The sequence below is a fragment of the Centropristis striata genome, chromosome 17 (genome assembly GCF_030273125.1).
Source record: "Centropristis striata isolate RG_2023a ecotype Rhode Island chromosome 17, C.striata_1.0, whole genome shotgun sequence".
Classification (NCBI taxonomy): Eukaryota; Metazoa; Chordata; class Actinopteri; order Perciformes; family Serranidae; genus Centropristis; species Centropristis striata.
Window position 1 is genome coordinate 16,941,982 of NC_081533.1, and position 12,793 is coordinate 16,954,774.

The 12,793-nt window shown below is 36.1% G+C and overlaps 1 protein-coding gene across 3 annotated transcripts in view; it reads right to left on the reverse strand.

Annotated features, from left to right (window-relative positions):
* LOC131989971 (H(+)/Cl(-) exchange transporter 5-like) overlaps positions 1–12,793 on the reverse strand; it is a 78,647-nt gene that overhangs the window by 21,281 nt on the left and 44,573 nt on the right. For all 3 annotated transcript variants that reach the window (XM_059355350.1, XM_059355352.1, XM_059355351.1), the window contains 5 exons: positions 9,313–9,519; positions 7,834–7,914; positions 3,740–3,974; positions 2,293–2,468; positions 1,037–1,177 (listed from right to left, as the gene is read on the reverse strand). In XM_059355350.1, the coding sequence (XP_059211333.1) occupies positions 1,037–1,177; positions 2,293–2,468; positions 3,740–3,974; positions 7,834–7,914; positions 9,313–9,519 (840 nt within the window). The remainder of the gene's footprint in view (positions 1–1,036; positions 1,178–2,292; positions 2,469–3,739; positions 3,975–7,833; positions 7,915–9,312; positions 9,520–12,793) is intronic.

A 12,793-nucleotide genomic window follows, 5' to 3' on the forward strand; every position in this document is an offset into this window, starting at 1 on the left:
CGGCCATTTTGCATCGAAAATGGCGTTTCCTGCTGTTTTTGCCCATTTCCACGCCGCATACTTTATCAAACTCGTCCTACAGATTTGTTCTGATTGACTTCAAACTTCAGTAGCATCACAAGACCTTTGGGATCAAAAGTTATTAAAAGCTTTATTGACCATCACACTATGTGGGCGTGGCATCGCGGCAAAGTATGGCGTTTTTCCATAAAACACGAGACTGTATAACTTCTCCATACATTGTCCGATCTGGTCCAAACTTCTCATGCTTCATCAGAGTCCAGCCCTTAACACTTCTAAATGACAATTTTTCATCAAGCCCCGCCCCTTCTGCTATATCCATGGCCCCTTTCATAAAATGACCACGTTGCATCCTTTAACAAACTCCTTCTACAGATTTAACCTGATTGACTTCAAACTTGGTCAGTACCATCACAAGGCCTTTGGGATCAAAAGTTATCAAAAGCTCTACTTACTATCACAATATGTGGCCGTGACATGGCGGAAAAATATGGCGTGCCGCCATAAAATACGAGACTGTATATCTTGACCATACATTGTCTGATCTGACCCAAATTTCTCACACGTGATGAGGGTCCACCCCTGAACACACCCACATGTCAATATTGACACACAGTCATAGCGCCCCCGCTGGCAACAGGAAGTAACATGTTTCACACCTACCCCGAGCCGAGAACTAGGAGACACGAATTTTGCTACACATACAGTATGGACTCCCCCGACAGCCCCACTCTGCTCGGTCCCGTTCTGTCCTGCTTGCAGGCCTAGTTTTCCTTATGGGTCTGAGTGTTTGCATTTTTGGTAAACAGTTTAATATAGACTTGTTATAAGAGCTGAGTTTCAAAATTCAAAAATAAACTCACACTCTAGTAAGTATTTATGTCACAGGCATTTACACGGAATGATCCAAAATACAGAATACCAAAACTGGCATAGGCTGGAAAAAAACAGCATAGCCAGTCTAAGTGCATGTGCAGGAGTGAAGTTACATGTTTGTGTTTGTGTCTGGACCAACCTTCATGCCGAATGTAATCACAGTGATCAACATCTTGAAGACTAAAGCCAGAGCCAGCTGCCACAGAGCGGTGTAGAGGCCTTCTCCTGCCGGCCGGTCTGCCAGGCTGTTACCGACACCTGTTTCTGATGTGTTGGTAGCCTGGAACAAGTTTGTGGGAATAATAGTAGGACAGAAAAATAAGGAGTGTGAAGATAGAACAGATAAAGAAAAAGCAATATTGAAGCAATAGCAGGAAGCCAGACAGAGACAGAGAAAAGACAGAAAATACATTTGAAGTAACGAAACCAGTAGTTTTAGGGATTTCAGTAATTATCTATAATATGACACCATTCCCACTGTAAGTCACATGGTTAAAATCTCTATATTTGCTTACTTTGTGGGGAGTTAAATGGTAAACCAAAAGAACTCCGTGTCCAAACAAACAATCTACTCCCTTACCCCCCACACGCACAGCCAGATCCAACCTCTGTGCACATTCACATAAACAAATAGTCAGGCGGCTTAGGACCTGATTTGAGAAGAATGGGGACACGCCGGACAAAAGCACCAATTTTTTTCCACATGCTCTACATCAGGGGTCTCAAACCTAAATTACCTGTGGGCCGCTGGAGGCAGTATCAAAATGACCAAAAAAAAGACACAAAATTACAAAAAAAGGACACAAAATTACAAAAGAAGATACAAAATGACCAAAAAAAGACACAAAATTATTTAAAAAAGACAGAAAATGACAGAAAAAACTAAATTACTTAAAAAAGAAACAAAATGACAAAAAAAAGACACAGAATTACCAACAAAAGACACAAAATTACCAAAAAAAGACACAGAATTACCCCAAAAAGACACTGAATTATTATTTTTTTTAAAAGAAAAACACACAAAATTACTAAAAAACAGTGATTAAAGGGACCTTCCACACACAACACGGTAAAGTGCCATTCAAATAAAGCTGACATTAAACTTTCATATCAAGGTGGGGGCCACAAAATATCGTCACGAGGGCCGCGAGTTTACCGGCCCCCAGGTAATTTGAGTTTGAGACCCCTGCTTTAAATGATTCCGTGACCCAGAAAATGTAGATTTTGACACCAATATTGACCTTCTAAGCTCCGATCTGCAATCTTGATGAAGTGGCTCCTACCAAAAATTGAAACTTATGGTGATAGAGAGCATGTGGAAAAAATGTGGTGCTTTTGTCCGCCGTGTCCCCTTTCTTTAGCTCAGCCTCCTGACTAAAAGAGGTGCTAGCTGACCTGTTTGTAGCCGCAGAGCTGCGAGGAGTCGAGCAGCGAGCAGTCGTTGAAGAGCTCAGAGATCAGCTCCGCTCCGCTCATCCTGGTGTAGCTGTTCGGGTAGGCCACCACGGCGGTCAGAGCCGCCACCACCAGCACCTCCATGACGGGGTAGTGACCCAGACGGGTAGATTTACCTTTAAGAGACACAAGGTGATCAGCAGGCAAGCCGGGGTTAGAAAGAATATAATTCATTCAGATCAGGGATGGGCAACTGGAGGCCCGGGGGCCACATACTATTAACATCAGATTGTCTTAAAAAAGATTTTTGACTAGTGATTGAGACCATAGTGTTGTCCTGAAAAACATTTCTGAGGTAATAAATCAAGTGAAAAGCTTCTCATTTTGCATTGAAATGAATGGACTAAAACGCTTTTGCAGCCCTCACTTGAATTGGCCCTCAGTGACACTACATGCATTTGAGCATGAAATCTTAAAAGTGCAGTGTAAAAATGCACAAAATGACCTCTTGCAATTAATGTTGGTCTGCTTGTTCTTGCTCGTTTTTTAGTCATTTTGTGTCTTACTTTAGTTATTTTGTGTATTTTTTTTGGTCATTTTGTGTCTTTTTTAAGTAATTTGTGTCTTTTTTGGATAATTTTGTGTCTTTTTTTGGTCATTTTGTGTTTTTTTTTAAAGTAATTTTGTGTTTTTCAGTAATTTTGTGTGTTTTTTTTGTAATTTTGTGTCTTTCTTGTAATTTTGCCTTTTTCTAATAATTTTGTGTCCTTTTTGGCTCATTTTGTGTGTTTTTTAAAGTAATTTAGTGTTTTTTCAGTCATTTTGTGTCTATTTTTCATTTTGTGTCTTTTTTTAGTAATTGTGTCTTTTTTTGGTCATTTTGTTTCTCTGAAAATGGAGACAAGGTCCAAAATATTTAGTATAAAATGATAGAACTGGATGTAACCCTCTTATATGTTATATTTACAACCTTTGTTCACATTTTCAACATTAAAAAATCTTTATTGAGCATGATAGTGTTTTGAAAGTAAAAAAAAGATTCCAAATCACATTTTATGTTGGACTAAAGGACTAAAAAGACACAAAATTACCAAAAAAAGACACAAAATGACAAAAAAGACACAAAAAGACACATAATGACCAAAAAAAGACACAAAAAGAGACAAAAGGACACAAAATGACAAAAAAAAGACACAAAATGACAAAAAAAAGACACAAAATGACAAAAAAAAGACACAATAAGGATTCAAAAATGGACAAAATACCCCAAGACTCCACCGAGTTAAGTTACTGCACTGTAAACATATTTAAAACTGCAGTTTCATCACATCTGTTTAAGTGCACGCTCCTATATGTGGCCCTGTGGTGGTGTCCATGAATAATTGTGGCCCCCTGCAGCATTTAAGTTGCCCAGATTCCCTGCTTTAGATCAATAAAAGCCACTCACGTAACCTGCACCAGGCGATGTTGCCCCTGATGAACAGCGCCCCCCAGAGGCCCCCGAAGATCCCCAGCAGGATGAACGGGGCCAGCTCCACCAGGTGCCAGGGGGCGTGGAACTCCACGTAGAACAGCACCAGACGGCTGTTTCCAAACGGGTTGATGGAGCGCAGGGTGAAGGCTGCGACCAGGGCGGCGAAGAACGAACGCCACAGGGTCTTCAGAGGGAAGTAATAACTCACCTAGAGGGAGAAAAACAAGCACGGGAAGAGAAAGCAGAAGGATAAATAACATCACAAGATCACAGACAGCCAATAGTTTTAAGGGTGAAGCTGGTTTTTATTTTATTTTCCAACAGTGTAATATATAAAGGGCCAGATCAGAGGAGCCTGGTGGGACCTCAAAAGGCAGAACCAGTAGAACCGCTGCATGAAAACTTAGAATAACAACAATTAACTCTATGGAGTCTTGGGCTATATTGTCAATTTTTAATCCTTTTCATGTCTTTTCATGTCTTTTTTGGTCATTTGTGTCTTTTTGTGTCTTTTTTGGTCATTTTGTGTCTTGTTTTAGTCATTTTGTGTCTTTTTTTTTGTCATTTTGTGTCTTTTTTAGTCCAACATAAAATGTGATTTTGAATGTCTTTTTTGGTCATTTTGTGTCTGTTGTTGTGCCTTTTTTAGTTGTTTTGTGTCTTTTTTGGTCATTTTGTGTTATTTGTTAGTAATTTTGTGTCTTTTTTTAGTAATTTTGTGTCTTTTTTAGTCATTTGTGTCTTTTTTTTTTTGTATTTTTGTCTTCTTTTTTGTAATTTTCTGTCTTTTTGTGTCTTTTTTCCAAGTCATTTGTGTCTTTTTTGGTCATTTAGTCCAACATAAAATGTGATTTTGAATGTTTTTTTGACTTTCAAAACATTATCATGCTCAATAAAGAATTTTAAATGTTGCAAATGTGAACAAAGGTGTCACATATAACATAAAAGAGGGTTACATCCAGTTCTATCATTTTATACTAAATATATTTGAGCTTGTGTCCAGTTTTACTTGGTATATCATCATCAAACTGAGTCAAGAAGTCTGGATTTGGAGCTTTTGGGGACTCCTGAGGGTTAATGTTATAATCCAACTGTTCCTCCAACTGTATTTCAGACTCTTTTTCGTCTCTTTTTGAGTTTCCTCAAAGTTTCACACCAGATAACTGTGTGGGTGGATGTCTGAAAAGTGTGTGTCGTAAACTCAGCTCTAAAAGAACAAACTGCAACATGAGTGCAAATGTACATCTGCAAATCTTCAAAATTATGATTAATTTTTTCAAAACTCAAGTTTCAACACTACAAAGCATTTTTCCCACCAGAACATGTGCGCACCAGTTTTCAGATCACCACCTACACCGTGGGTCTCAAACTCGCGGCCCGCGTCATTTTGTGTCTTTTATAAGTAATTTTGTGTCTTTTTTTGGTCATTTTGTGTCTTTTTTTTGTCATTTTGTGTCTTTTTTAAGTAATTTAGTTTTTTTCTGTCATTGTGTGTCTTTTTTAGTAAGTTTGTGTCTTTTGGTCATTTTGTGTCTTTTTTTGGTCATTTTGTGTCTTTTTTAAGTAATTTAGTTTTTTGTCTGTCATTTTGTGTCTTTTTTTAGTAATTTTGTGTCTTTTTGGTCGTTTTGATACTGCCTCCAGTGGCCCCCAGATAATTTGAGTTTGAAACCCCTGATTTACACAAATGATATTCTAACATAACATCAACTGATTTATTTTGCAAATATTTCAGATCATCGTAACAATAACTAATGACCTGTGTAAATATGGAGACAGTATTATTTTCCTACACAACACTTCTTTCTTTTTCTTTCATTCTTTTCAGATTATTTTCAGCCTGCAACAAAATGTATTCCCTTTCTGTAATGCACAGATGATACCCAACATCGAGTATTTAAGTTTGCAAATATTTGAAATCATAACCAATAAGCTTTATATTATGGAAAAAGTATTATTTTCCTAGCAAAAGTTAGAGGTGGGCAAGAATTATGTCTTAATTTCCGGTCCACCACAACGTTTATTTTGTGAGATGTTGTGGATCAAATGTTTAATTTAGCAAGTATTAAGATCACAACCAATAATCTCAGTGAAAATGGAGAATTTATTATCTTTCTATGGGACGCAGATGATAATATTAATCTAGACATGACGACAGTTAAACCTGCGGGGTGCCGAAATAAAAAGCAAGAGGCTCCACGATGCCAAAATGTGGCTGGCAGCAGACTGAGTCCTGTTACTATGTAACTGAAGCAGCTGTTGATAACTTGCTTATGCTTAATGTGTTCAATATTAATATTTGCAGACATTTGAAATGATTTTCCCTATAAAAAAATACATTACTCATCCTACAAAACATCTTTTTATAAGATTTCAGCTTTTAACTTTTGAAGCTTTTTCTTCTAGTTTGACAGTATGACATTACATTATATTAAAGCCATACCCTCTCAGTAGTTGAGTGGATCCTCATCCAAAAACTCCACTGGAGGGTTTTGCTGAAGATGGATTATAAAGCTGCTGAGATGCATAGATTTACAAAAACTTTAATACAAACACCTGTTCATGGTTTATTATGTCTCAGTTAGGTCTGCTTTTAACTCTATGGAGTCTTGGGCTATATTGTCAATTTTTTAATCCTTTTCCTTTCTTTTTTGTGTCTTTTTTGGTGATTTTGTGTCTTCTTTTTTTAGTAATTTTGAGTCTTTTTTTTGGTCATTTTGTCTTTTTTTTGTAATTTTGTGTCTTTTAAGGGCATTTTGTGTATTTCTTTAGTCATTTTGTGTCTTTTTTTGGTCATTTGTGTCTTTTTTGATCATTTTGTGTCTTTTTTTTGTCATTTTGTGTCTTTTTGTGTCTCTTTTGGTCATTTTGTGTCTGTTTTTGGTCATTTTGTGTCTTTTTTAGTCCTTGAATCCATCATTAAATGGGATTTTGAATCCTTTTTTTACTTTCAAAACACTATCATGCTCAAAAAGCAATTTGGAATGTTGCAAATGTGAACAAAGGTTGCAAATCTAACATATAAGAGGGCTACATCCAGTTCTATCATTTTATACTGAATCTATTTGAGCTTGTCTCCAGTTTTACTTGGTATATCATCATCAAACTGAAACTGGCCTCATGGAGTTTACAGCCAGAACTTTAGAGGTAAATTTACAGTAGGGCTCCACGCTGCTTTGTTTTCTAGTCTGGATGTGGTGAAGAAGTCTGGATTTGGTGCTTTTGGAGACTCCACAGGGTTAATAATATTAAACAAGAAGTGGAGAGTGGTAGAAAAACACTTTAGATTTGATATCTGGTGCTGATAAAATAACTGGCATCCACTGTAATAAAATCAATGTTATATAATTGTGGTCTCATGTTGCGTCAGCTTTTCCCCTGATGTCGTCTGAGATTTCAGTGTCGAATGCCAGATAAATGACAGGAAATTAATCAATAAATAACTGTGTATAATAACCTCCTCCAGGCTGAACAGGACTCCTCCAATGGGAGCGCCGAAGGCCACGGACACGCCCACTACTGCTGCTGCTGCATTTTGTGTCTTTCTGTGTCTTTTTTTTAGTAATTTGTGTATTTTTTTGGTCATTTTGTGTCTTTTTTTGGTCATTTGTGTCTTTTTGTGTCTTTTATGGTCATTTTGTGTCTTCTTTTTTTAAGTCATTTTGTGTCTTTTTGTGTCTTTTTTTTGGTCATTTTGTGTCTTCTTGTGTCTTTTTGTGTCTTTTTGTATAAATATGTGTATACTGACCTCCTTCAGGCTGAACAGGACTCCTCCAATGGGAGCGCCGAAGGCCACGGACACGCCACTGTTGCTGCTGCATTTTGTGTCTTTTTTTTTAGTAATTTGTGTATTTTTTTGGTCATTTTGTGTCTTTTTTTGGTCATTTGTGTCTTTTTGTGTCTTTTATGGTCATTTTGTGTCTTCTTTTTTTTAGCCATTTTGTGTCTTTTTTTAGTCTTTTTGGATCAATTATTGTCTTTTTTTTAAAATTTTGTGTCTTTTTTTGGTCATTTATTGTCTTTTTGTGTCATTTTGTGTCTTTTTGTATAAATATGTGTATACTAACCTCCTCCAGGCTGAAAAGGACTCCTCCAATGGGAGCACCGAAGGCCACGGACACGCCTACTGCTGCTGCTGCAGATAACACCTACGAGCGAGAGAAAAACACACATCTGTACTGCAGAACAATTGAGACGTTAAACACAGACAAAAAAACCAATGAATCAAAGGAGCACGTTATTGTTGAATGAACAGATGTTCTTTAGTACAAATGATTTATTAGATCACAGCTGAGCCACAATAAGCCAATCAAACTAGTAGCTCCCTGTGGTTCTGTGTGATAAAGGCTGAAATATAAACACACCCAAGCTGATTTTAATCTATTCTTTTGATACGATGTATTAACTTAAAATAAAATAAAACATTCATCTCTTTAACTACTGTTTCCTCGAATTTCTTACGATATTCAAAGACTATAAAATCACCAGCAACTTGTCTTGTAATATTTCATTTTACAACTTCAAATTAAGCAAGTATGCCCCCCCACTGTCGTCTGTTAATTCTGTTGTTGGAAAGTTAAAAAACAAGTTAAACACAAACAGCTGCAGAATTTGTGTCTCCACATCCTTATTTTGGTGTGGAAGCTGCACTGAAGGTTCGTACGCTTTTTCAGTGGTCAAACTGAGTGTTCAAGCACTTTTCAAGGACTTTTAACGTCCATTTTCAAGTTTTTCCAGGACCTTACAACGGTTGTAATATGCATGTTTTAGATGAGTACTTACATGCTAAAAGGGGTTATTTCACTCAGCCATACCGACAGCGATGGTTTTACACTTTTAACAACCAAAAGTACAGTTTGCTAATCTCAATATTAATTTTTTTTTTTCATTGAACGTGTGATCATCTATAGCAGGGGTCTCAAACTCAAATTACCTGGGGGCCGCTGGAGGCAGTATCAAAATGACCAAAAAATGACACAAACTTACACACAAAAAAAGACAAAAATGACAGGAAAAAAAATGTAATTACTTGAAGACACAAAATTACTAAAAAAAGACACAAAATTACTGGAAAAACACTAAATTACCTTAAAAAAAAGACAAAAAATGACAGAAAAAAAATTAAATTACTTAAAAAAGACACAAAATTACAAAAAAAGACACAAAATTTTTAAAAAATACGCAAAATGACACAAAAAAGACACAAAATGACCAAAAAAATACACAAAATGACCACAAAAAAAAAAGCCAAAAAAATATTTCAAAACGACACAAAGTTACCAAAAAAGTACACAAAATTTCAACACGAGGGCCGCAATTGGCCCACGGGCCGCGAGTTTGAGACCCATGCTCTAAAGTCAGATTGCAAGAGAAATACAGTAAGAATTTCAAGCATTTTCAAGCACTTCATCCAAAATAGAAGCACTTTTCAAACCTTGAAATACAACATTAAAATTCAAGCATTTCAAGGATTTCAAGCACCCATACGAACCCTGCAGCTTGTAATAAAATCCCTCACTATTTATGCCCTCACCCCGACAGCCTACCTCTCGCCGCTTGGCCTCGTTCTTGCGGTACTTCGTGAACAGGTGACACAGTATGTTAGCGCAGCAGCAGGCCACGTGGACCAACGGGCCCTCCTTCCCTAAGCTGAGCCCCGAGGACACGGCTAACACCAGGGTGATGGTCTTGATGATCAGGGTCCACTTCCCCAGGTAGCCACGGATGATGAAGCCACTCAGGATGGTTTTAATCTGACAAGAGACAGAGAGGGAAAAGTTCTCATATGTAGGGATTAGTTTGTGTGTGTAGCTGCCATTAAGGTTATTATAGTTAACCAAAACTAACAAGATAACGAAAACTAGAATTGAAAAAACATTTTCGTTAACTGAAAAAGAAATAAGAACGAGAGTTTAAAAAAAAAAAAAAAAACATACCTGAAACTGTATTGTGTGGTTAGAAAACGAACAAAAACTAACTAAATTATTGTGAAAATGTCCTTTGCTTTTGTCTTTGTCAACTTTTTTCATATGTAAACCAGTGTTTCTATTTCTCCGCCGCTGTGTGTGTGTGTGTGTGTGTGTGTGTGTTCCTGGATAAACCAAAGGAAATAAAAGGCAAAATTTATTATGACCTCTCTACAAAAAACTAAAACTAACACTAAAACTAATAAAAACTAAACTAAAACTAAGCATTTTCAAAAACTAAAAACTAAACTAAAACTAGCAAACTCACTCTAAAAACTAATAAAAACTAACTGAATTTGAAAACAAAAATTCACAACAAAATTACAACTAAAACTAATGAAAAATCCAAAACTATTAGAACCTTGGCTGCAATAATCTTTGCAAATAAATTATTTTCATCATACAGTATTCCAGGTTTTCCTCAATTAGTTTGTTTTTGATCATTATACATCCTCATTTTATGTTTTCCTTTATTACTTTTTTAAATAATATCCCTTTTTGTGTCCCTACTCTTCTAATGCACAACATGGGTCAAAAATGACCCATATCCAATTTTGGCTGAGTAGCTTGTTAAGCTAACTACTTAGCTAACTTCTTGGCTAAGTATTTAGCTAAGTATCTTGCTAAGCTAACTACTTAGCTAACTTCTTGCTAGGTATTTAGCTAAGTAGCTTGCTAAGCTAACTACTAAGCTAACCTCTTGGCTAAGTAGTTACCTTGGCAAGCAACTTCGCCAAGTAGTTAGCTATGTAATAATACAAAAACCTTTTTTCTTCATAAAGTATGAGAGGCAAAATGGAAATAATGATCGGATCGGTTGTTATCAAAAACCAGATATTTAAAGAATACTTGGAATATTCAATCATAAAATAAGTTGATATGAGAAGATAGAGCACAGAAACACACAGCAGCATTAAATAACATGGGGAATGAATGAGGGTCATTTTTGACCCATGTTGTGCATTAGAACCTTGGCTGACATCAGGATTTGTGATTTTTTTTTGGTGTCTGTTTATATGAGGGAGGGATCGGTTTACATATGCGCGTGTGAGCATCTAACCGAAAGAAAGTAAGAGTGTAAACAGTCAAGGAAAGGAAGGATAGAAAATAGAGTTTTTGCTGTGGATATTTTCCTTTCAAATAAGCAGTTAATCTGGTTGTGCGTGGGCCTGGTGACCGCTGTCTGACCTGCTGGAGACGAGAAAAGAGTTCAAGTTCCACGAAATTGAGTTTGGTCTTTGTTTAAAAGCGGGAGTGGAGCAGAGGTTTGGAGTTTATATACGCAGGGAAGAGTTGTGTTTGTGTGTTTTGTTCAGTTTGGGTTTCCACTTGTATTATCAGCAAATCTGAGGCTTTTCACTTCCTTAGAAATAAAGAGTCAAAGAACAGAGATGAAGAGAAAGTAAACAGTTGGCAGGACAGCAGAAGAGATGGAGGAAGACCAGGCTCGCTTTCAACTTTCACTCTAAATCATGGGTCTCAAACACGTGGCCCGCGGGCCAATTGTGGCCCTCGTGACGATATTTTGTGGCCTCCACCTTGATGTGAAAGTTTAATGTGAGTTTTATATGAATGTCTCTTTACCGTTATGTGTAGAAGGTCCCTTTATTGCTCCAGCTGGAGCTTTGTTTCACTTGTTTCTATGACGACGTTAACAAAAAGAAAGGCAGCTTCTACCGGACCGTTTATTATCTGCCGTGTTGTTGTTACCGGAAGAAGTTGAAATGTTATGTAATGTCATATTGTGTCTTTTTTTGGTAATTTTGTGTCTTTTTTGGTAATTTTGTGTCTTTTTATGGTAATTTTGTGTCTTTTTTAATAATTTTGTGTCTTTTTGGTGATTTTGTGTCTTTTTAAAATCATTTTGTGTCTTTTTTTGGTAATTTTGTGTCTTTTTTTAAATTATTTTGTGTCTTTTAAAATAATTTTGTGTCTTTTTTGGTAATTTTGTGTCTTTTTGGGTAATTTTGTGTCTTTTTTTAGTAATTTGGTGTCTTTTTTAAAGTAAATTAGTTTTTTTTCTGTCATTTTGTGTCTCTTTCAAGTAATTTAGGGTTTTCTTCTGTCATTTTGTGTCTTTTTTTGGTCATTTTTTGTCTTTTTTTAAGTAATTTAGGTTTCTTTTCTGTTCTTCTGTGTCTTTTTTTTGTAATTTTGTGTCTTTTTTTGGTCATTTTGATACCGTCTCCAGCGGCCCCCAGGTAATTTGAGTTTGAGACCCCTGGTGTCAATGGAGGCTGTGAGAATAAACTAAGAGACTGCAGGGACAGACGAGTGGGAGGACTCATCTCTGTTTGTTAACATTAAATAAAAAAAGTGCACATTTTTTTGGATAATTTTGTCATACAACCAAATTGGAGCCACACTGCTGCTCAAACACTCGACTGAGTAAAACCAAACATCTCCAAACTGTTTATTCCTGTGGTTATGCTTGTGGATTTATATAAAAACATTGACAAAAGCAGGAACAATAACATGTTATTTAACTGGCAGCGCAGCTATATTTTAACAATGCTTCAATTTTATGTTATACTCTATAAACTATAAGAGATACAGGCTTTTTATTTAATTTGGCTTTTAATTAATGTCATTTTTATTATGATTTTTATTACGATCTCTTGTTTTTTTACTTTCCCTTCTATATTTTATTATCAACTGTCTTCTAAATGTCCAATTTTATCTTAATTTGTTGCATTTTTATTCTTGTTGCACTTTCACGTATGCAGTTTCTTGTATGATAAAAGCTTCATAAATAAAATGTATTGTTATTAATACTAATTGTGTGCTTATACAAATCATGTGCATGTGCATCACTTTTCCATCTATTTTAAACACAACCATAAATGACCTTTAGCAAGGTTCCTATTGGTTGTTTTTGTATTATATAGCTTGTTTTTTATGTTTGTACATTTTCTAGGTGTTTTACAATGTTGTGATGCTTTTGTTTTGAAAAGGCGCCGTCCAGTGTGAAACGGGTGCTTTGAAATGTAGTGACAGGAAATAACAGGTGGAACGGTGAAATGAAAAACGAACGGTAAACAATAACGAGTGCGTTGACGTA